At 38.5% G+C, this 23,164-nt stretch overlaps 1 protein-coding gene across 1 annotated transcript in view; it reads left to right on the forward strand.

Annotated features, from left to right (window-relative positions):
- The window catches only part of LOC145487093 (ankyrin-1-like), a 35,289-nt gene extending 12,556 nt beyond the window's left edge, over nucleotides 1-22,733 (forward strand). The window contains exons 6-10 of the mRNA XM_081465817.1: nucleotides 3,220-3,512; nucleotides 10,760-11,086; nucleotides 19,247-19,391; nucleotides 20,953-20,995; nucleotides 21,732-22,733. Of these exons, the coding sequence (XP_081321943.1) occupies nucleotides 3,220-3,512; nucleotides 10,760-11,086; nucleotides 19,247-19,391; nucleotides 20,953-20,995; nucleotides 21,732-22,012 (1,089 nt within the window). The 3' untranslated portion in view covers nucleotides 22,013-22,733. The remainder of the gene's footprint in view (nucleotides 1-3,219; nucleotides 3,513-10,759; nucleotides 11,087-19,246; nucleotides 19,392-20,952; nucleotides 20,996-21,731) is intronic.
- The last annotated feature ends 431 nt before the right edge of the window (nucleotides 22,734-23,164 follow it).

Here is a 23,164-nt window from a genome sequence, read left to right on the forward strand (position 1 = left end):
TTGAACCGAACTGAGTCTACACTTTAAATACTTTACTCATGCAGTGTAAAAGAGTGACAAAAGTGGGCCATTTCTCCAGAAAAAATCATTACTTGTAGTTTGTCTCCACATTCGACCAACTGACGGTGTAAACGATTGAATTTCGTAATTGGACGAACCAACTTGCAGCATAATGTTTATCTATCCTTTTCGTACATTTGATAAAGCCAGATATTCACATCTCTTATACACTTTACGTGGACTGCGCTACTGTTACTATTGAAAGCTAAGGTACAGAAAATTCGCTGTGATCAACTCTCAGTAAACATGGCCGCCAGGCGAATATTTGGAACGCGTGACTTAGTTTGGCCCCGTAACTAAAGACAGTAAAGAGTACGCGAGGTCACAAAAGTATGATTACTCCGAAAGGCGTTTACAAAAAAACAAGAAAGAAAACAAATCGCCAAACAAATACTCTCCGAAATTTGAATACAGTAATTTGTAATCGGGTGATTTGAAATCACCCGAACACTTAGCAAGAGAACTCGAATTTTCGTGGCACAGGCCGATGTCTCGTCTCTTAGAAGCATGGAAACCAGTTAGCGGCGCAAGGGTTACTGGGAGACCAGTGTGTCTGGTATCGATATATCAATTTTTAGTATTTCATTGTGAAAATGTCGCCAAGGGCATTTGTAATGTGGCAGGTGGAAACTAGTGAAAGCTTGGAAGGTGTATTTCCTGGTGGTCGGATCAACCGTGGTAAAAACCTTTCAAAAAAGATTCGATTCACTGTTTAAACTGCCAGGGTCATCAAAGTTTTCTGGAGCCTGACAAGTAGTTGGTGAAATTTGACAGGAAGTGTTCTTACGAAGGAGCTTAGCAAGCGGTACTCATTGTGGTATTAGAATATTTTGTCTGACTGAGCCAGGAGAGCAACAAATCGATTGGGTCCCTGAAAAGGACTGAAATTGACAGTGGAGATGCCAAAACTGACAGTGGGAATGCCAAAAATATGGCAGATAAGTCTACCAAGATAACCATTTTTATAGTTCGGGAAGCATTGTAAAATAACTGCATGTTAATGAGCTAAATTAATTTTAATTTCCCTGTTGTTTGAATGATTTATGGAAATTTTCCAACATTTTAAATTAAATCAAGATATCTTAAATTTAAAATTTTTTGTCACTATGAATATATTTTTATTAGTTTTGTTTGATTTTTTTTTTGTTTTTTTGTTTTTTTATTGCGATATCTTCACTAATATTCACGCTACCTTGCTGGTAGCTTACTGTTACTATTATTTTTATAGCAGTACCTGTTCAGTGTTGTGGTAATTCTTTCTTTAATACTACTTTTTTAATGGTTTGAAATCTGGCCCAGGTTGTTCGAAAGCCGGTTAGCGCTAACCCAGGTAATATATTATTTTTTGTATAGAAATATTTTTCACTGCTTATGGTTGTCAGTTGTTTTAAGATGAATCAAACTCAAAACTGAAAGACAAACAACATAAACAGAAAACTGGACCGAAACGTTACATTAATGAAAGTACAGTAATAGCCCACGTATAAGAACCTGGGTTTTAAAAACCTGTTAGGCTAAAATTTTCATTTTAAGCCCCCTCCACATAAGAACCTGTTAAGGCTAAAATTTTAAGTTAAGTTCTTATCAGTGGGGTTGCTGTAAAAGTGTATAGGTAGAAACTGCTGAATTAAGATCATCATCTATTTTAAGAAAGTAACTTGATATAACTTTTTTTTTCTCTCAAGCTTAAGTACCTGCACTGAACTGCCTATAGGCATTGCCCTATGGTACAAATAAATGATATATACTGTATTATGAGATGATATTTATAATATATATAGTATATTCAGATGAAATTTATATGAAAATATAAGAACCTATTTTAATAACCTTGGTAGCCTAAATTTGCTTTAAGCACCATTTATATAAAAACCTATTTAGGCTAAATTGAAAATTTCATGTTCTTATACGTGGGCTACTACTGTAATCAAATTTTTTTCTAATCCTGGGTTAGTTTAACCATGCAGGCTTTGAACAACCCAGCCCTGGATATTTGAGACTGTGGTGACTTAATTATGTACCAGTATTGGTACAATATTGCTTTATTGCAAGAGATATATTGAGAGACTGTTGGTAAGTTTATATTTATATCACTCGAGTGAAATAAAGTCTCCTTAAGTCGCCTAAAATCGCTTAAAACCTTAAGCCGCCTTAAGTCGCCTTGAGGCGCCCAAAATCGCTTTAAATGGCCTAAAGACGCATTTTTTTTTCTGCCAATTTTGCTTAAGTCGCCTAAAGTCGCCTTAAGTTACGGCGACTTAAGGTCCAAGAGTAGGCCTGGTAGAGGTCGGCCCGCCTAACAACCAAAGCGCCGCCTTTGTCGGCCGCTTTGACAATTATGCCTTTGCACTTACTAAGATTTTTTAGCGGCGCCCTCTCTTCCGAAGAAAGGTTGGACGATTTGGTGTTACGATTGAAATTAAGTTTATTGATGTCGTGACGGCATTTATTAATGAAAAAATCTAAAGAGGCGAACTGGCCCTCCGGGGGAGTCCACTTCGATTTTCGAGTCTGAAGCGTCTCGAAAGTATCTTTGTCCGAGGTGTTAGAATCATCCTCTTTATTATGGAAAAAGGCTTCCAGTTGAACGCGGTGAAGGAAGTTTTAAACATCTTGCCTAACTGAGAATTCGTGCAGCTTTTTGGATATAAGAACAAAATTCAAGCCCTTAGCTTACTGGGGACGGATTTCTCTGAGTTGGAAAGCGGAAGATTTTCTGGAATAGAAGCCACGGTGTTAAGGCTTTCAAGTGATAAGTCACAAGTAATTTGAGGACCTATTAATTGTTGAAGTTTTTGCATTTGGGCCTAATTTGGTGTAAATGGTTGAAAAGTTTAGAATTGACCTCCTGAATTTTGGGGCGAATAGATTGTACTAAAATAGCTGGACAGGTTTTAGAGGGTTCAGAGCGATAATGTAGAATTTGTTTGTCGAGGTCTTTTTCCTTAACGTTAGAAAAGCAGAACTGACAGCCCACATGACAAATATCTTGACTACCAGAATATTTTTGCAGCTCCTGACGCTCACGTCGAGCGTAATGTGAAAAACAATAGGGACTACTCGTAGTCTATGTTAAACGTAAAAGATTTGTTTTGTATTGTAGCATCTTATCAGCCGAGAACGAGGCAAGGTTTAATCATAATGAAACTCTGTATTCAGGTTCAAGAGGTTCCAAATTATAATTATGAAGAAAAAAGAGCTTTTGCTGGTCCAATTCTTCATATCTCGTGCCCTGTGGAATTGAAGCTTAAAGAGCCTGCTTCGATAAGAATACCCGTTGCTTCGGAACAAGACCTCCAGAAATTACAGAACCTGTCGATAAGCAGTGTGAGAGTATGTTACCGAAGCTTGGAGGATAGCTCACAGGAATGGGTTGACATCACAAAGGACCTGAGACCACCAGCTAAACTAGAGAACGGGACTGTGACATTTCAAGTCACCCACTTTGCACTGTAAGTACCTTAAGTTTTCTTTTCATTGTTTCTCTTGGTTAATGAAATACTGTAAAGAGAATCGTTGACCAACGGAAAGATCTTAAATTACGGAAGATGATGGTCTCTATCCTGTTAGATGTCGGGCTGGTATTGCACTTGTTTGAAAACAATTCACTGTAAGGTCGAGGTCGGGCCTCTCGTTTACGCAATTCTGAGCAGTGTGATCGAATCACTTGTCAAGTAGTGGCTATAGTTATAAGCGAAGAAAAGCGTTGGATAATTTCAATCTGTTGGCCCTAAATGTGGTCGTGGTCGCTTAAGGCCTAGTTCACTTTAGCGACATAACGACATAAACATAGGTACATAAAAGAAGTCGTTATGTTGTTATGTTTACAGTGTGAACATTCTGATGTAATGACGTCATAACAGCAAAGTAACGGCACGGACATTATGACATAGGGAAAAAAGATTGATCTTTTCCTTATGTCGATGTTGACATTACCGATATGGACGATTTTGTCGTTATGTTATTATATCGTTATGTCGTTTATAGACGATATTACACGGTGGCGAGAAGATATGAATTTTATGTTCGATATTGTTTTTGCGACGAGAACATGAAATTCATATCGTTGAGTTATTCCATGTTCTTTTTATTATAAAGCCAAAAACCACAGAAACGAATCGAAAGCACAAACCGTGTGTGAACTGCAGCTCGGCGGCTAGCATATCTCATTTTTGGTTTAGTTTGAAGAAACTGCTCTTTAAAGGGAACCTCGGCTTAAAAATACTTTTGTTGTCAAATAATACTTCATGCCTATCTCTAACAATTCCAGTGGTTTTGAATCAACATTTCATTATGTTTTCTTCCGAAATGTTTCATGAGAATTAGTGACGTCACTGCGTTGTCGAAGACTTCCAATATGGCGTCTGCGGAGGAATTTTCAGTAACTCCGTAGAGCTTCGAACCAGAGTACGATGAGGGAAAAAAAGCAGCAGTGATCCAAGTTCAGATGAAAATTCAGGTGGCAGCGAGGAGGAAGTTTTTCGGACGTCTATTGATCCTGGAGTGGTGCAAATGCTCGAACTGCGCCACAACGACATTGAGCCATCCCCGAGAATGTTTGTGTTGTAGAGAGGTTGCTGAAGCATCAGCACTAGCTGACTTTAACAGCGAACCGATTACCTGTATTACACACACGATGATTTTAGGGCAGGTTGTTTAAATACAGCAGTGCTTAAGACAACCCTTATCCGCATAAAACATTTGATGCAAGGCATGGATTTGACTGCTACTGAATTTCCAAATGAGTACGTATATATTTAATTTAAGCTCCCATGTGATTCATTAAAAATATGTATATATTTTCTCATGAAGTGTACCAGTTGTTATTTATAATCCGGGCTACTACGTCCGGTTTCACTTTTATAGTAAGTATATTTAGTGATTTTGCTAATGCTCACTTCCTCAGTTTGGGAAATAACATCACTTAGCATTTCCTGGAGCACAGGCTTAGCATCATGTCGCGTAGTAACCTTTCTCCATACAATTTTATATCTCAGCTCCCCCTCCCTCTGGCCACTTTAGATTGTTGCCTGAAATATCACAAAGCATACCTGTGATCCCAGTGCTATGTTACCAAATATGTGCATGCTTTATTTGGGACCTACCCAATAGGTGTTTGGTCAAATCATAGGCATGACTTCTGGAATAAAGTTCACTGTTAATTTACGTGCTGAACTGTCAATTGAATATTGTTCTGCTACCCTGAGTACCGAGGGAATGGGGTGTTTTCAAAAAGTAGATAAGCACATTATAGTTAACAATAGGGGTACATACATGTACTCTCTAATTTGGGAAACAACTGGATTAACTGTCAAATTACATAACATCGAGAGAGCACTTGTGTAATTTTTAGGATAAATTGTTGACAATTGTACAGTACGTGCTATTGTCTTACCTGTTGTCGTGACGTATTGTGATTATGATCAAGAGCAATGAGCTTTGTTGCTTCCTCCACTACCTCGTGGGAAAAGTGTGTATGCTTAGGTAAGTGTATAAGGTAAAGGGAGTGGTATGCCGCTAGTGCTGTTGTGCGTACACAGTCTGTAAGATGAGGAACAGTCTTGAGCAACCTTGTGTCATGAACTATTTTAGCAATTCATTGAGTGGTGGAGAACCTAGAGTGAGCCACTCTTTTCGTCGCCCGCCTTCAGTGAGAGCATCATGCTAGCATTTTTTGAACACTCTGTTGGTTGGAAAGTCTATTTACTACATGGTTTGTTATTGACAACCACTTCTCCTTCGGGATTTCTGGATTCCCCTGGCAAGTCTCGATACTCCCCAAAAGTGATTTGTGATTGGGGGAACCCATTGACTCAACTTTTCACTGCCCTTCTTTTTTGAGGATGCTGACAGTTGTTTTTGGACATTCTCGCAGGCATGCCATCCATCAATATGGAATTTCTTATCTTTTTGTTCCTCTCTCATATATTTCTTAATTTGGGGATGAGAATCAGTTGAAACTGACACCGGCCACAATCACTCCGCCACTACAGTCCCGGATGTAGATTCCTATGAGTTCGTGGCGTATTTTCCGGAAAAAAAATCGTCTCTTGATAATAAATGTTGTTATGTCGCTGGTGCGAACCAGGTCTTACAAGAAGTTGATACGACATTGAGGATGCCATTTGGTCTTAAAGCCAGTCCGCTTGCAAATCTTTTCACGTGATTTGCATGGCAATAAACGTGCACATTTACATACATAAACTCATTTACATACGGAGGCAAAGGGCCAATCGGAAATGCCTATTGATATTTTATTCATATATTATTTATTCAACAGTGCACTCGGGTGCGTTAGCTGTTTCCTTATTTTAGAACAAGAGTAAAGTACATGTACAGAGGGATGCACAAGGCGCAGCCTAGTGATTTTTGCACTTCTCAAGTGTTTTTAAAAACTCCCAATGGACAAGGATTATGTTGACTAGCTCTAAATTTATGAAATGTCCAAGAAATTGTCGCGCTCAAAGTCGTGACGTAAGGGGCTTGCATTATGACTTGGTGGCCCCTTTCCAGTTACAGTGGCTTTTCTAGCATTAACTAGAAGCCTTAACCGTGAACGCATCCGTCGAACGCTTATATATCCCCTAACAGGACCATCTATACTTAAGTGCACCTTGCTCGGTTAGCAGCGAAGGTCATGTCTGGCGTGTCGTGTCCAACTCGAAAGCGGAAAAGCTTACTCGGAAATTACTCTTGTTGAGATTGTCTCTGGTAACTCTACCCATTATTGTACCCATTCAAGGCAGAAAGGAGATACCGAGGTGCTTGGTGTAGGCTGTGTGCGGTCCTCTTTTGACTTGACTCCCCCCCTCCTTTTTTTTTATTTTTGCATTTGAGTTAGAAGAGTCATTCCTTGTGAGGTTTAAATGAATGGCTAGGCTAGTTCAAATGTGCATGTATATAGGCTAGTTCAGTTGAATGGTTCGATTTTCGGAAATTTAACAATTTCCGGATTTTCTGAAACTTTTCCCAGGAAATTTCCGCACTATTGGTCCCCTTTTCGAAAATTGCGGAATTCTTAGTTAAATGGAAAGCGCCCCTAGGTTTCAATTGAGTGTCGTGAAACCAATCCTAGGTAAGAGACCAATCCCCATACATGGGCCTCTTCCAATGATAATCTTTTTCAATCTAATTTTAGCACGTCGTCAAACTGCGAGGCTACTTTAGGAAAGACACCTGATTGGCCAGTTTAGATGACGTAATAACATCGAAGGTTTTATTTTGATGAACAAGAAAAAACTTGCGTCTGGATTTTCGGAGCGCAATTCGTGAAGTCAGAGGAAGACAAATTCTAACTGTCTGGCGTTTTGAAAGAGCTTTACAAAGAGATGTTTTTCCCTTTAGCCGTTCAGTGCTTTTCGAGAAATGACTTTAGAGCGTGTTAGAATACAATTCTTGTCAGCAGCTATGGAGCCTAATGTGAACCAGTCATGCGAAGAAATGACGAGACTAATTTTCGAAGTAAACTTAGGATAAACACATAGAAGATAAATTCCTGGCCCGCACTTTGAAAATGGTTTCCAAAGACGCTTCCCTCGATCCAAACGATGTGGTAGGTCCAGAGTAGCAGCTTTTTCGTCGTGGATATCTAAACTCTGGTAAATATTAAACAGCACTTTCAAAATTAAATATGAAAAAATTTTTCCCGAGATTTGTGGAGCGAAAGCCCCAACAAACGGGAATCAAGTATTTTAGCTGTCCTGCACTGTGAAAAACCTTTCGAAAGAGATGTTTTTCGATTTAATGCGTTCAGTACTTTTCGAGGACTTTCGAGCGTGTTTATTGGAATGCAATTCTTGTCAGCGGCTAATGTGACTTTCCCTATACCTCTTCTGAAAGAAGTTTCACACATAAGTAATTGGCCTTTATTACATAAACACCAGTGAAATACCAGAATTTTTCCTTTCACTATAAAATATCTTCATCGCGCGCAGTGAAGATACTATTTTTATCTTTCACACTGTGAAGATATCATTCTTTTTTGATAACATTTTTCTTTTGTCCCTTTAACTACACTTATATTTGTTGATATGTGATCGAAACATCTTCGGATCTTCTTCGGTCTTCTTCGGCAATCTTCGGTAATCTTCGAAAAATATTCGAAAATGTTAGGAAGCGTTCGTCTGGCCTTCGGAACAATTTTGGAAAATCTTCGGAAATCTTCGGAAAGTGGTCGAAATCTTCGGAAAATCGTTAAAAACGTCGTCATTAGTATGTTTATATAATAAACAGAATATTACATGCCCGCTTGTGGATATGAATTTTATCCTCTCGTGTTCAACTCAATATCTCACTCGTTCGCTGGGCTCACTTGTGGGATATCCACGTATCCACGCGCGGGCATGTAATATCCTCTATTTTCACGCATCACGAAAAATTCGAAAAACAGCTTCACGTTCACAGAAAAAAAGCGAGCAATCACGTTTCACGTGAAAATGCAAAGGCTAAACCATGTTTCACTTAAAAATACAAATTTTATTCACGTTTCGCAAAACATACAATTAAAATCATCACAAAAATGTATTAAAACATTTTACCTGACATAACTGGTGTGCCGTAGTAGATATAGTTGCACATGGCTATCTTTTGGTAATTTCAGACTCTGTTCTCGTCGATCAGCATGTCTAGATCTTTTGTGGCTTGGGTAATTGAAAAACCTTTGTGGTAGAGCGTGAGATGACTATCCGCTACTGTAGTTCGGCTAGTTCAGTTCATTCCACTCATTTCGACTTCTCCCTCAATCTCGACATACATATTAACACTCTGTTGACATATTTCCGTAAATATGTCGAAGCGATGGCTGAGAAGACATCAGTAAAACTGGATAGAGTGTAGATACTGACAGACTAAATTACCTTGGGCAGGTTTTACTTCTAGTTTGGTGTAGTTAACGAGCTTTAATGACTCTAAAATCTCCAAAAAAGTGTAAAATTATTCCCACTAAAGTCTTTGGTTTACAAATCACGCTTAGGTAAATGCATATTTCACGGATTACGAAAAAATCGAAAACCAGTTTCCTGAGGACGGAAAAATATAGATTTACGAATCACGGAAAAAATAAGTCCTTATTCATGCTTCACGCAAGGCAAAAACGCCCATTCACGCGTCACGAAAAAAGTGTAAGATTAGGGAACCTCTCATGTGAATTAGTCATGAAGAGAAATGGCAAGACTTATTTTCGAAGTAGACTTAGGATAAACATATAGAATATGACTTTCCTGCCCGGCGCTTTGCAAATGCTTTCCAAAGAGACCTCTCTCGATCCAAAAGTTGCGATAAGTCCGGAGAAGCAGCCTTCCTCGCCTTGAACATGCAAACCTGGTAAACATTTACACAGCACTTCCGAAATTAAATATGCAAACATTTGCACCGTTTTTTTGGGGGGAGCGAAAGTTCTAACAAACGCGAAACAAATATTTTAGCTGTCTTGCGCTTTGAAATATACCTGTCGAAAGAGATGTTTTACGCTTCAATCCGTTGGGTACTTTCTGAGGAAGTTAAAATTCAAATCTTGGCGCTTTGTGTTGATCATTCATACAGGGCCGGGGAATGACACGACTTCTATTTGAACTTTGGAGAAGCACGTATAATTTTCCTGCCCAGCGCTTTGAAAATGATTTCCAAAGCTTACACTACGTTAGTTCAAAAGAAACTTTTTTTTTTTCTGTTAACCAGCTAGATTTTCAATTTCATATTTAGATGGACGCGACCAGATGACCGTTGGCTATTGCTTGCGCGATCATGGGACCGAGAGTAAAAATGTGTTCTCGGGGATGTGTTCTCTTACCTCATTTTCTCTTGTCCTAGGCAATCATTATGGCCAATTACAATGAATGTAACATAACAAACGGACGAAAACTCAACGCAAATGGCACTTAAGCGACCCCAAGCGCGGAGAAACACGGGGGACAAGTTATCGATTGCTTTCGGTTTTGCAAATGATTGGTTGAATAGGAAGGTCAAATAAAGAGTGATTAGACTACGAGTAGTCCCTCTTTCGCTTGATCTGTCGTGCGTGGCACGACAAACAAAACCGCGAGAAAAAAATCGCCACGCGAATTTTTTCCTCGCGAATTTACGGTCCCGCTCGACGGAATAAGTGAAAGAGGGACTACTCTACTGTCGCAAATATATTTATTTTTATACCTGTATCAGCCTGTATCAGCCTGTATTATAAAGGAAGAGAAACAACCGTCCAAGTAACTTTGAATCCATAAACATCAATGATACATTAACATGTTTGTTTGCTATATTTGTTTTCTGTTTACCTCTCATGTAACGACGTTTCTGTAATTCGTTGGCTTAAAATCAATCTTAGTCTTAAAATCAATCAATCGGAATAGTCTACACTACTCCGGGGGAATTTGAAAATAGCGGTTTCACTCCGAAAACGCATCAAATGTTTTCCGTCTACCCTACGCCGGAGGAATCACTGGTCATTTTGGATTTGTGTTTGAGGAAAAGTTGGTCAAGGAAAGCTCATGATTAACTCATGAGTAAGCTCCGCTTTCAAAACGTTTTGCCGTCCACACAAAAACGAAAAGCCCGCGTTTTCAAATTCCTCCGGTTTTAAGAGCGTTTTCGAAAAGCTTCGTTTTCTTGTCTGATTAGTCTGGACGGTAGACTTAACCGTATAAATAACGCTTCGTTTTCAAATTTTTTTTGTACGTGGTGCGGACTGTACCTTATTTTTTCTCAGGTTTACTGTGATCCTAGCATCTGAGACTTTGGAAGAAGCCAGTATTCGAGAGCTTCTCAAATGTGATTCCTCCGCGCCACAACGTGCAGGATTCCTAGCCTGTTTGTGTTCTCCTGAAAATCTGGTTGAACGCCTCCTCGTTCTATGCTGTTACCCACTTCAAATGGCGAGTAGAGTGTGGAAGAATGTATCTAGAAGATATACCGTGGTTAGCCAAGGCCAAGAAACATCACGCCATCCGCTGAACAGAGAGGACGAGGTTTATTTTTCTCTTCCAGATGCACTTAGTCCAAGTATAGAAATTGATATGGAAACTAACTTCCTTCGGTAAGTATTACGTAGACTTTGACAACAGATTATTTCTTTAATTTTACTACCAGCGCAAATTTCGATATACACATGCGCACAACTATTTGTTTACTTCTCACACTGTCCAGATTAATCATCAATTTGGACACGCGACCAGATAAACTGAGTGATAAAGGATAGAGCTCAATCCAAGTGGTTGAGCTCGAGATTTCTATGAGGTGATGAGGCCGAAAGCTAAAACCAACTATCGCTTCATAGAAATCTCGAGCGAATAATCTAATTGTTTTAGTAGAACTCTGACTGAAATTACTTCAAACAATGGTTTCCGATTATTTCTCGAAGTACTATTAACCTTCGTGCCTCAGAGAGATCGTTCAGATTGAACCGTCATTTGAAATTGCAGTTGTGTGCGCGCGCAGCATTTTTTCAATAATTTCAAGTTTTTTTTAAAGTCAAGACACTGTAAATTTCCTTCTTTTAGTCTTCTCGAGAATTTAATTATCCATTTGCATCAAAATGTTCTTCCAAAGCTTTTGAAAAACGCAAAAAACGTCGCCATTTCTTAGACTACCTCCAGCCACTCCACACTAAATAAACAATAGCTTCCATTTTCTTTCAAAAATTTCGAGCTTTTTTAATTCATGAAACGATAAATGCTCTCCCTTTAGTCTTCTCAGGAATTTGATTACCCATTTTTTCTTTAAATGCTCGTTTAAAACTTCGGAGAAACTAGGAAACATTGTAATTTTGTCGACCACACCGAGCCATTGCACACTAATGGCTAATAGAGTGCAATGGCTCAGCCAGTCAGATTACAGCATTTGCATTAGTATACTAGTAGAATTCTGCTAATGGCTCATAGTGTACGAGGAGCACAGCCAATCAGAATACAGCATTTGCAGTAGTATACTAGTAAAATTCTACTAATTGCTGATAGCGTACGATCAAGACGCCAATCAGATTGCAGCATTTGCATAAGTTTTCAAGTAGAATGAAATAATATCAGTTGTTATATTTCGGTATTTTTCTAAACGAAAGGTTTTCAATGGAATGTCATGAAAACCAAAACCAACACCAAAGAATTCGAAATTGCCTGATTACTTCCGACACTAACTTGAAAACCGCTCTACCATCTTGAGTATACATTGAGCGCAGAAGTTAAACACTAGAGGTGGTAATTGTTGGCATTAATACTGTGAAAGACAAAAACAAGCTTCTGAAGATAAAAATGCATCGTTCCAGGGAGGTTTTTAAGTAAATTGTTCATTGATTGCATGAGACGCTTAATATAATTAGTCTCTTTGTGTAATAGCAGATTATCGTTATCTAGTTATCGTCACTGTCCAATGTTCTTTAGATGAACTGCTTGTAGGAAGATTTCTCTGTTCATTTAATCTGCATGTGAAATATTTGATCTGATAAAAATATCTGGTAAACTGCATAGATCTTGAATTTGTTAAGAAAGCTCACAGTTGCAACCCGAACGGGGGAGCTGAAGAATGCCATCTTTTCTTGGCGGGAGGAAGACTCATTGCTATATTGTTATGCCAACAAACGATAGCGGAGTTAATAATGTAATGTTTTCAAGAGAGGGTTTAACTGAGGCAGAACGTGAAAGAAAATAATCGGGAGCAAGAATTACTAGTAACAGGGAAAGATCGCGAAAGAGAGTAGGCGCGGCGAGGTCTAGAGAAAGGAGGCGAAACATTACTGAACAATGCCGTGAATCAGAGCAAGTCAGGGCTGAGAGAATGGAGATGAAACAATACTGAGCAATGCCGTGAGGCAGAGCTAGCGAGAGCTTGAGAAAGGAGGCGAAATGGCCGACAAATTGCCTCAGAAGACTACAGAACTTCCCAAGTTTATTCGTCGAGATGTGAAGCCGTGCAAAGAAAGTCACATGATGTTTTCTGTGTTCAGAGAAACTACAGAACGCTAAATACAGTAGAAGAGATGGTTGATTCGTTGATCTATCGAAAAGATTAGTTCAGTTCAGTCTTCACTACTTTTGCTGCTCGGAAGACTTAACCAGTGGCCGAACTTGCGGTAAGCGACTGATCTATTGTTGTGGTGTTTTCAATTGCTTTCTATACAAATTATCAAGTTGCCTTATCTTGAATAGGTATTTTTTCAAAGTCTTCCTGACTTGAGGTCATGCTGCGAGACAGTTTTTAAATTACATCGTTTTAATTTCGCTCGTCGCTAATTATAAATAATAACACTTGAGTCGCTCTGTGGAAGTTGTTGTAAGTTGCATATTATAAACAAATTTCGCTAACCTCACGGACTAGAACCTCACGTCTAAAAATAGTCAAACTGTAAGCTTATTTGTAAACACTGCAAGGCGAGTTTTGAATCTTTTTTTCACAGGCGCTCGCTTTATAGACTGCTAAAATTTCCCGTTCCGTAGATAGAAACCAAGAAGTGTCAATAAACCATTTTAAGCGGAAGCCAACAAAATTTGCTCGTTTGTGGTGATCTGCAAATTGTGTGTACAAAGTATGGAATTTCCTCGTTTTGTAAGTCAATTTCTTCGGTTTGGTGAAATGCTTGGGGTTAAAGACTGGTAAAGCCACCGCCGATAAAATGACCGTAAAGCCGTCGGCAAAAATAATACTCAAATCTATGCTTAAGCGTGAATAATAATTAAACTTTAACGCAGCAAGTTTTTTAACTTCTGGAGTGTCGTTTACAGGCTTGTAAATGCATTTCTTGGCTTTACTTTGAATCTGTATCCTTTCGTGGATAATTTCGGTCATCCAGGTTTCATTAAAACGGGATTTGCTGTGTGATACTCAGATGTAGTAATATATGCATATTGTGTTTATTAAGATTTCCTCTTGTCCAGTTAATTCGGTTCGGTGAAATGCTTAGTTAAAATGCCGAGATTATGCATGTAAACCCTGTCTGCACATGAAGCTCTACTTTGATTTCGATTTTCTATTTGATTTGGTCGAGGGCACATGGCCCCTATTTTCCCTTTGAGAGGTTTTTGGGATTTACATGTCTGGCTTTGGTGTATGTACAATGAGGTATTTTTTTTACAAAGGGCTATATTCAGTAATGAACAATGTGAATTAAAATATCATTTAATATATGCTTATAAAAACGTTCGGGTGAAGAAATCCTCACCCTGTCCATTTCTCTGTAATAAAAATATCATTTACATACATATAAAAAATTTTGTTGGTGACAGCGCTCTCCTCTCTCTCTCTCTCTCTCTCTCTCTCTCTCTCTCTCTCTCTCTCTCTCTCTCTCTCTCTCCCTCCCTCCCTCCCTCCCTCCCTCCCTCCCTCCCTCCCTCCCTCCCTCCCTCCCTCCCTTCCTCCCTCTCTCTCTCTCTCTCTCTCTCTCTCTCTCTCTCTCTCTCTCTCTCTCTCTCTCTCTCTCCCTCTCTCTCTCTCTCTCTCTCTCTCTCTCTCTCCCTCCCTCCCTCCCTCCCTCCTCTCTCTCTCTCTCTCTCTCTCTCTCTCTCTCTCTCTCTCTCTCTCTCTCTCTCTCTCTCTCTCTCTCCCTCCCTCTCTCTCTCTTTCTTCCCCCTCTTCTTTGCCCTAATAGTTTCATTAACTTTTTGCTTAACCGAAAATGATGTCTTTACAGGAAAATCTCAAACCGAGACCCTACAGTATTGATCGAACGACAGCAAGGTTGATATGGCAAGGCAGAGGTTTGAGATTTTCCCGTAAAGAACGAACGTTCCAGGTTAATAAGTAGTCGATTATATGGCCTAAAAACCAAAATCAAAACAAAAAAGCCATCTGTTAATTGAAGCAGTTATCTGGCCATGCATTCATCGTTACCGAATGCACAAAACAGTTGAACTAATACATATTAAAAGAATTCTACATTCTCCTTGTTTATCGACGACAAACAACGTTCACTTGAAATGCTTTTCTCGTCCTATTTTAAGGGAGAATAATGCCCTAGAATTAGTCAACCAGAGCACACGTTATACTGGCTACAAACACAAGCCATATAATAACTCTGCGTAAATGATATTTCTATTACAGAGAGCTGAGCCGGGTGAGAACGTCGTCACCCTAATTTTTTTTATAAGTATGTAAATGAAATTTTTATTACAGAGAATTTATGAAAACGGTGTTAAAGACTGAATCAGTTGTTTTTTGATTTATTTGTTTTTTTCATTTGTTTGTTTGTTTGTTTTTTTTCTGCTTTCGCTATGACAGCAGCTTGTAAATCTTATCTAGCATGAAATGTGCAAACTCCTTGCCACATGTTTCATTTATTTAGGTAATTTTTTCATTATTTATCGACACCCCCCCCCCCCCCACCCCCTTTTCAATTCGCGTTAAGTTTAGCCCAGGCTACACTCGTCTGAATTCAGTTCGCGCGGTGACTCTGACAAGGAGCAACCGATTAGCATTCTGTATTTGCTGTCTAAAGGAAGTCTGCCCGAGGACATCATTAAGTCCAATGAAGGCCCAAGTCTAACGATTTGCTGGTAAGCGTCGTCCATTATCGTACGTGAGGCGGGCCTGAGGAGATGTGTAAACTGTACGGGTCACATTTAGTCCCGTAACAGTAGGCCGTTTGCCCTGTGGCGACAATGTTGTGCTTCCTTTAGACAGCAAAAATCTTTCGCCACATCAATTTAGGGCTTAGACGTGCAATGGACTAGACATTTCTAGCTGCTGTTGGCGTCATTTGCTTTGAACTTTGATGTAGCTAAAGACTTAGAAAAAAATCTGTTGAAATCTGGATGTGCCATTCCGCGCTCGACAAAACTGAAGTACATCCGGGACATTGCTATTTGCGAGTAAAACATGGCCACGAGGAGAGAGAAGAACATGAGTTCAAGCGCTGATCGAGAGTAGAATTTCCTTGTTTTATCAATTTTAGGCGTTCTCGGCTTAGCTAAGTATCAGAACTGTCTGTGATTCGCTAGCGCGGAAGAAATTTATTTGCGTGGCTTCCGGGCGATAATTGACGTAACGACAACATGTTGAGTGTTCGCTTACTGCTAACTATGGCCTAGTTTGTCTGAAGTTCAATCGATTCTCGATGTAGGAAGCTCTTGTTCAGTCCATTTAGGACGATGCAGGCCTTTAGAAAGCGATAGATTGGCTCTCCGCCGCGGTTTTGATATCTGTACGTTCCTGTTGATTTAGACTCCAATTTCATGTTAAAAGCACTCTTAATCAAATTGTACAATTCATGATTCAACGAAAAGACGGTGAATTTAGTCTTCCTGGCCTCAAAAGGCATACAGGAGAGTTATTTGCTGCTATTTGAGCTACGATAAGCCTCGTGGAAAGCTAGCCGTCTAGGACAGAATTGTAGCAAGTTAGATTATCAGTGACAAGTCAAATTCTATGGCTATGTTTTTGCGAATCCGGTCAGATATTGAAATGAAATGTCACGTAACGGCTACTTTTTGGCTGAAATATAGAGGTAAATAACCTATTCCACTGCTTACCATGCTCTTGTTAGCGTGACTGGCTAATTTAACCCACATTAAAGACATAGTGAGGTCATTTAGGTGAAATCGCAGAGGTTAAGCCTGTCTAAATTAGTGCCGCGGCGAACCAAATGATCAATTTAAGCTCTAATTTAGTTTTGTTTGGCTCGTTCGACTCATTTGCAGCGACTTTAAAGGCTTGTATAGGCATGGTATGGACTGTATTAAGAGTACACGAGGTACATAGCACTCTCGGTACGACATGGCCATATTTATGTACATTTTCTAACCGTTTTTTCAAAAACATGCCCGCTATTTTGGTGCAAAGTCTTTAACACGGTTTTCATAAATTCAGACATATATATATATATATATATATATATATATATATATATATATATATTTATATATAATTTAGCTTTGTTTTGCTCGTTCGACTCATTTGCAGCGATTTCAAAGGCTTGTATAGGCATGGTATAGACTCTATTAAGAGTACACACACACACACACACACACACACACACACACACACACATATATGAAATTTTTATTACAAAGAACTGGGCAGGGCGAGAATTTCTTCCCCCTAAATTTTTTATATGGATGCAAATGACATTTTTTTTTTTTTACAGAGAACTGGGCAGGGCAAGAACTTCTTCCCCCTAAATTTTTTATATGGATGTAAATGATATTTTTATGAAAGAAAACTGGGCAGGGCGAGAACTTCTTTGCCCTAATTTTTTTTTATATGTATGTAAATGATATTTTTTTTATTACAGGATACTGGGCAGGACCAGAACCTCTTCGCCCTAAACTTTTTATCTGTATGTAAATGGTATTGTGTTTTTAATAGAGAACTGGGCAGGGCAAGAACTTCTTCACCCCAAATTTTTTATATGTATGTAAATGATATATATTTTTTTACAGACAACTGGATGAGGCGAGAACTTCTTTGCCCTTAGTTTTTTTTTTGTATGTAAATGATGCCCTTACTTTTTTATGCATGTAAATGATGTTGATATTTTTATTACAGAGAACTGGGCCCCTCATCCTAAATTCTTATACATATAAAAATGCTATTTTTAATACAAAAAAAAAAAAAAAAGGAAAAAAGATTTCTTTGCCCCGAATGCTTTATTAGTTATAATTATTTTGGAAGAAATAACTCAATAAAGTTTCACACACAATTTTGTTTTTATATACAGTTGAACCCTGTCATTCCGAACCCTCGGGAGAAACAAAAAAAATAGTTTGAAATAGCTGATAGTATTTGACTTGAGTGCAAATCCATTAGGGATATGGTTTTGAGTTCGAAATAACGGAGAATTCAAAATGGCCGCGTTCAAATTAGTGGGATCAAACTGTAGTACAATATAATTTTTTTTGTAAATTATGTTTAGTATATTAATAGGATATAATTATTGTTTATCCATTCTGCTGTAATGTTATTGATGTGTCAATTCAAACAATCTTGGCTTGGCTGACCAATGTACCAATGCCTCATAACCTTTCAGTAGGTCACTCAAGTTGTATAGTGAATGTAAAATACTAATAGCTTCCTGATATTGCTTCCTTTCTTATAATTTAATTTCTTGCATTATGTAATTAAAATAAAATAATAATAATAATAATAATAATAATAATAATAATAATTAAAGGTAATCCAGTAACAGATCCTGATTAGTAGGGAATGAATCTCATTATAGGGGAGCTCCCGTGTGCGAGTGGAGCCCCATGCCTTCGAAAATTATGTAACCCATGGATCTAAAAATTGTGGTTGTCATGTGACTGTCCGTGCGCCAAGCCCAATACCTTGAAAATTAAGATAGCACCATTAACATAGGCACAATTTGTTCTAAAAATAGAAAAATTGTCCCATATCATGGGTGCGCGCGGATCCTAAGATTTACGGTCTCCGTCCCCGATTATGGCTCCTGTTATCATGGCTGGTTATCATGCGTATGCACGACGATGGCGACTCGCACCATGGCGGCCATACTCCAGCTAATAGGTTGACCGAGACATGTGGCCTTGGTTTACAACTTACATCTTTGATATTGAACATCTATGTTATGATCGATTGACACCTGTCAAAACAAGGTATCCACTGACCAGTATCATGTGACCTTATCACGTGTTCAGGTTTAGAACTCATTCATGTCACGGGTTTTTTTAAAGTTGACAGCTGACCAGGTACTGGTTTTTCAATCGCAGGCTAAAGTCAGGTTATTACTCTGCGAAAGAAAGAGGAAGTACATGCAAAGGCAAAATTTTGGTGCGAGTTAACCTCTGGCGCGTTGTGGACTTTCCTTCTGATATATTCCTTGTATAATTGTCCCTTGGAATGTCCCTGAAGTACTGCGTACGTAATTTTTACAATCTTTAAGTTACGCTTATAGTGGGTATAGTGTGTTAAAATTTAACTGGAAAGAGTAGCAAAACCACACGCGTACGCTGAACAATTACATGCTCATAATTGATCATATTTTGAGTTTCTGATCGAAGAAAAACAAATCATTTTTTTTTTCATTATGGTCAATTTTTGGAATCAGGAGCTACGCTTTTAGGCTTGGTTAAATCTATATATTACTTAAATCTACTACGGTTGTATACCTTATGTATTGTGCGGCCGTAGTATGTCCGTATTCTGCAATACTGCTATGATTTTTCAGAGCCTTTAGCTCAATGATTACAAAAAGTGATCGCAGATGTCTTATTTTTCTTCTGATATGTAATCTTTCATATTTTTTTCCTACAAGGTTTCTTGGCGATGAATCGTTTCAGAGAGCCTTTACAGTACACGTGGGAAAGACCAAAAGTGCTCCGCAGATAAAGTTTTTCAAGCGGAACGGTCAAGAAAAAGTCCTTTGCACCATGGTCATCTTCCCGAAATCACCGCCACAGGTATCTTTTACACCACGTTTTGTAAACCTTTATAGCTACATGTATATACACCTTGCCGTGTAATTTTAGTACGCTTCTACTGTTTGTTTTAGGACATATGAACCTCGTAAACCAATTTCTTTTAGATGAAACCCAGACCGGCGAAAATGGGAAAAATTCTTGATTTTGATTTATGGCAGCTGCTCAAATCACTTTTCTGAACATGTTATGCGGCAAGTTGAATGTTTAGACACTTCGCACATCTTTCATTGCGGAAATTCTCAACAGAAAGGCAACCTTACCGATGTCAACAAGAGTTATGAGAACGAGATATGAGATTAGGTGAGTATGAGCGAGCCACAATACCACTGGTCGGCGGCAGACTAAACCGAGAGCAATTAAACAGTATAGTTTTTTTCTCACTACCGCGAAATTACAGACCAAGAAGTAAAACAGTGAAATATAGCTAAGTTGGAAACAGAGTACCGTCATTTGAAGATTGTTAATACTGTGTCCGGCATCTTTGATAGTCTTTTAGGTCTTTAGTCTCGAGTCAAATACTTTTTTTTTAGTTTTACTTTCTTTAAAAGTCGAATCGATGTAGAATTCGTTGATGGCGCGGTGAGCGTTCTTATTAATAACCCAAGTTCGATATATTAAAATTCTAGCCTGACTCTGAAGCTCTTTGCCCAAAATTGTAAATTTCTAAGATGTTTCCGTCTGGTAATCCTAAAATCAGACTTGATTCAAAGCAAAGGAGACAAAGTTTGGCAGAGTGTTGGAATTTTGACATATCGAACGTGCGGCTTTAGATATTATGACAACGATAAACAGAAACCTTGGAAATCCGTAAAACTCAGGTTTAACTAGGTCCAGATTGCATCTAGAGACGAGAGTATCAACGTCATAATGCATGGTGAATGGCAAATCAAATACGAAAGAGTAAAATAGTCTGTATGTTTGATAAAGAATGTACCGCAAAAACATTTCAAACCTTAGTTTGTGTGACGTAATAATAATTCTGACTCAAGACTAATTGACTTTTGAAAATTTTATATTGATCTTATTATTGAAAAACCTGCTTCGCAACAGGTAACATTTTCCTAATTTATGGATTAAAAAGAAATTTAGCATGTCGTAAATGTCAAAGTTGAACACTCATTATCTCCAAAACAAACAAACAAAAAACCAGCGTAATTCTCACATTCAATGAAAGGTCCCTGTAATGAATTGTCATTTGCTGTAAATAAAATAGTCTATTTTCTGTTCGCACTACGTGGGCCTCTTCTTTACATTATTACTTGGAAAAACTTATCGTCTTTAGCGTGGTACTTTTTTTCTAAAATAGCCGCGAAAATGTTCGTCAGGAAGTATTGCACAAACAAGTTTAGCAGAAAAAAAGAATACCCCCGAACATTAAGGTTAACACCACAACTTGAAGATTTAGGCAAATAAGTACTTAGCTAGAATGAATCAGATTTCTCTTTTTTGCAAGTAGCTGAATCATTTTATTTGAGTTAGTTGTAAAGTAATGAAAGGCAATACAATCCTTCTTAAAGTCACCCCAGCTTTTCATCCTTAGCATGATCGTCCTTCGACTTCACAAGGCATGTCTGGTGATCAAGGTAGGTGTTATTCATTGAAGTTCCCTAAGTACGGAGGAGATTCTCTTTGTCACTGATTTCTAGATTTGAAAGGTAGGCATGGTAGGTTGCCTGTGTAGCCTGCGGGGTTTCGCACCCAAGTGCCTTGCTCTTGGGGAAGATAGGTAACGGCCAGGGAGAATGGTGGGCTGTACGTGCAAATTGACGTTTTTCTGCTCTTATTCGATCAAAACATCAGAAAATCATCTTACATTGAATAAAGATTTACACAGAGCTGAGTTCTCGTGGTCTTAAAAGGACAACGGACAAAAATGGTCACATGAGAGCGAAAGATACTAGCCTTCTAAGTTGTTTTGACTCGTCGATGACGCAATTCGTGACTTGTATAACAGAGTATAAGGGATGTTTGCTTATACCGTAGGAGGTTCGAGAGAGAAAATTAAACTTCTGGAACGTGCTGACCATTTCAGCCTTCCATTCACCATCTTCATTGCCAAGTACCTCTCTTCATTTAGTATATCATCACGATACATTCATATGGCCAAGAAACGTATCATATCTGCATGCAACGTGCATTTAATTTGTGTAAGATCGACCTAACTTTTTTTTGTTTTACAGTGGTCGTTTATGTTTTGTTATGGGTCAATATTAGGTCCGTCGGAACACCATTTTTTTTTTTATTTCAGCTGATCGGATGTGATTGTTGTTGAGAAGAAGTTATTCTTAGCTAGATATACATTTTTTTCATTTTCTACAGGTGAAATCGAGATGCGAAAGGAACAGTTAACATCACAGCACATTTTGAAGATAAAGGACGACGTAGGAACCTGCTGGCGCGATCTCGGAATAGCACTTGGAATTGACACAGCAAAAGTTCACAATATAGAGCACGATTGCCGGGATCTCCGGGAAATGGCTCATCGTGTCTTGGATATATGGATAGAAAAGAAAGGGAGTGATGCTACGGTGGGACGTCTTGCCTGCGCTCTTATAAAAATTGGGCATAAGAGGATTGCAGATAAGCTGCTCGGTATGTAAATGGTCTTCTTCCAATGAATAACATAATTGATCTCTCTATGAAGATTTTTTCCAACGATAAAATTGCTACTAAATTACCCAGTTAACAGAGCTACGCTGTAATTCACGATATATTATTATTTAAGTCGTACAAATGACTTTTTTAATCAGAGTAGAGCAAAGGAAATCTTATAGCAACCAGTTTTAATTTAACGAGAAATACAAATTTACGCAAATTAAGGACATTTCGATGTTTCTAAAGGTGTTGTCCAGTTCTCAGCAAAGCTGGAGCATTTTTGTGTGCGGTGTTCCTTATCTAGAATGTTTGTTTTGGAGAAGCCACCTTTTTCACCGATCTGTCCGACGACATGCGCACTTTTTGTTCCAAGCTTTGAAACCACCAATGCACGAAACGAACCCTGCTACGTTCCTTTTTTTGGAGAATGTCATCTTATGGGGCGATTGGTTAATTTCATGGCAAATTTGAAAAACTCTGCGCTGTTTTCTTTATGAAATAAAGATTCGAAGTGATCACCCCGCTAAGGTCTTACTCTACACTATTCATGAAATGAATGAAAAGCAGACGCTACTTTTTCAGTTGTTAGGTACATGTAGATGGTGCTGTGATGCGTTGGATTGAACTTTATGTGATCTACGAAACACGAAAGACCGTGTTTGACCACGTTTCCAAACTAAACACTGAAAAAAATTTGAAACTATGACTCGCAGTAGAGTATTTTTCACGAGCTTCGAGGTGTTTGGAAATGTCGTCATCACTGTCTTGAGTGTTTGATGTATCTTCCCAATCGAAAAAAAAAAAAAAAAAACACTAAGAAGAAACCGGAGAGATAAAATGGTAAAAATCTGTGCTAATTTAGATCAGATATCCAAACACTGCCCTGATGCCTCCCACTAAGCGTCAATAAAGGCTGGATAATAAACAAGAGACCCCATTGACCACACCCTTAGGCAAAAGTCTTATCGCTAGTTGACGTCGCTATAAACTTGGTAGAAAAAGGCTCGAGTTTAACGATTCCGCCATTCATCTATTTACTTTACCACAATACAATACCAGCAGCAAAAAAGGCATGGACAGCATTCTGCCGGTATTTTTTCCACAGAATATTGCGATTTTCTAAAATTATCTAGTGTTTCAATCGGTATCAGAAATAA

This window comes from Orbicella franksi, chromosome 5 (assembly GCF_964199315.1).
Source record: "Orbicella franksi chromosome 5, jaOrbFran1.1, whole genome shotgun sequence".
NCBI lineage: Eukaryota > Metazoa > Cnidaria > Anthozoa > Scleractinia > Merulinidae > Orbicella > Orbicella franksi.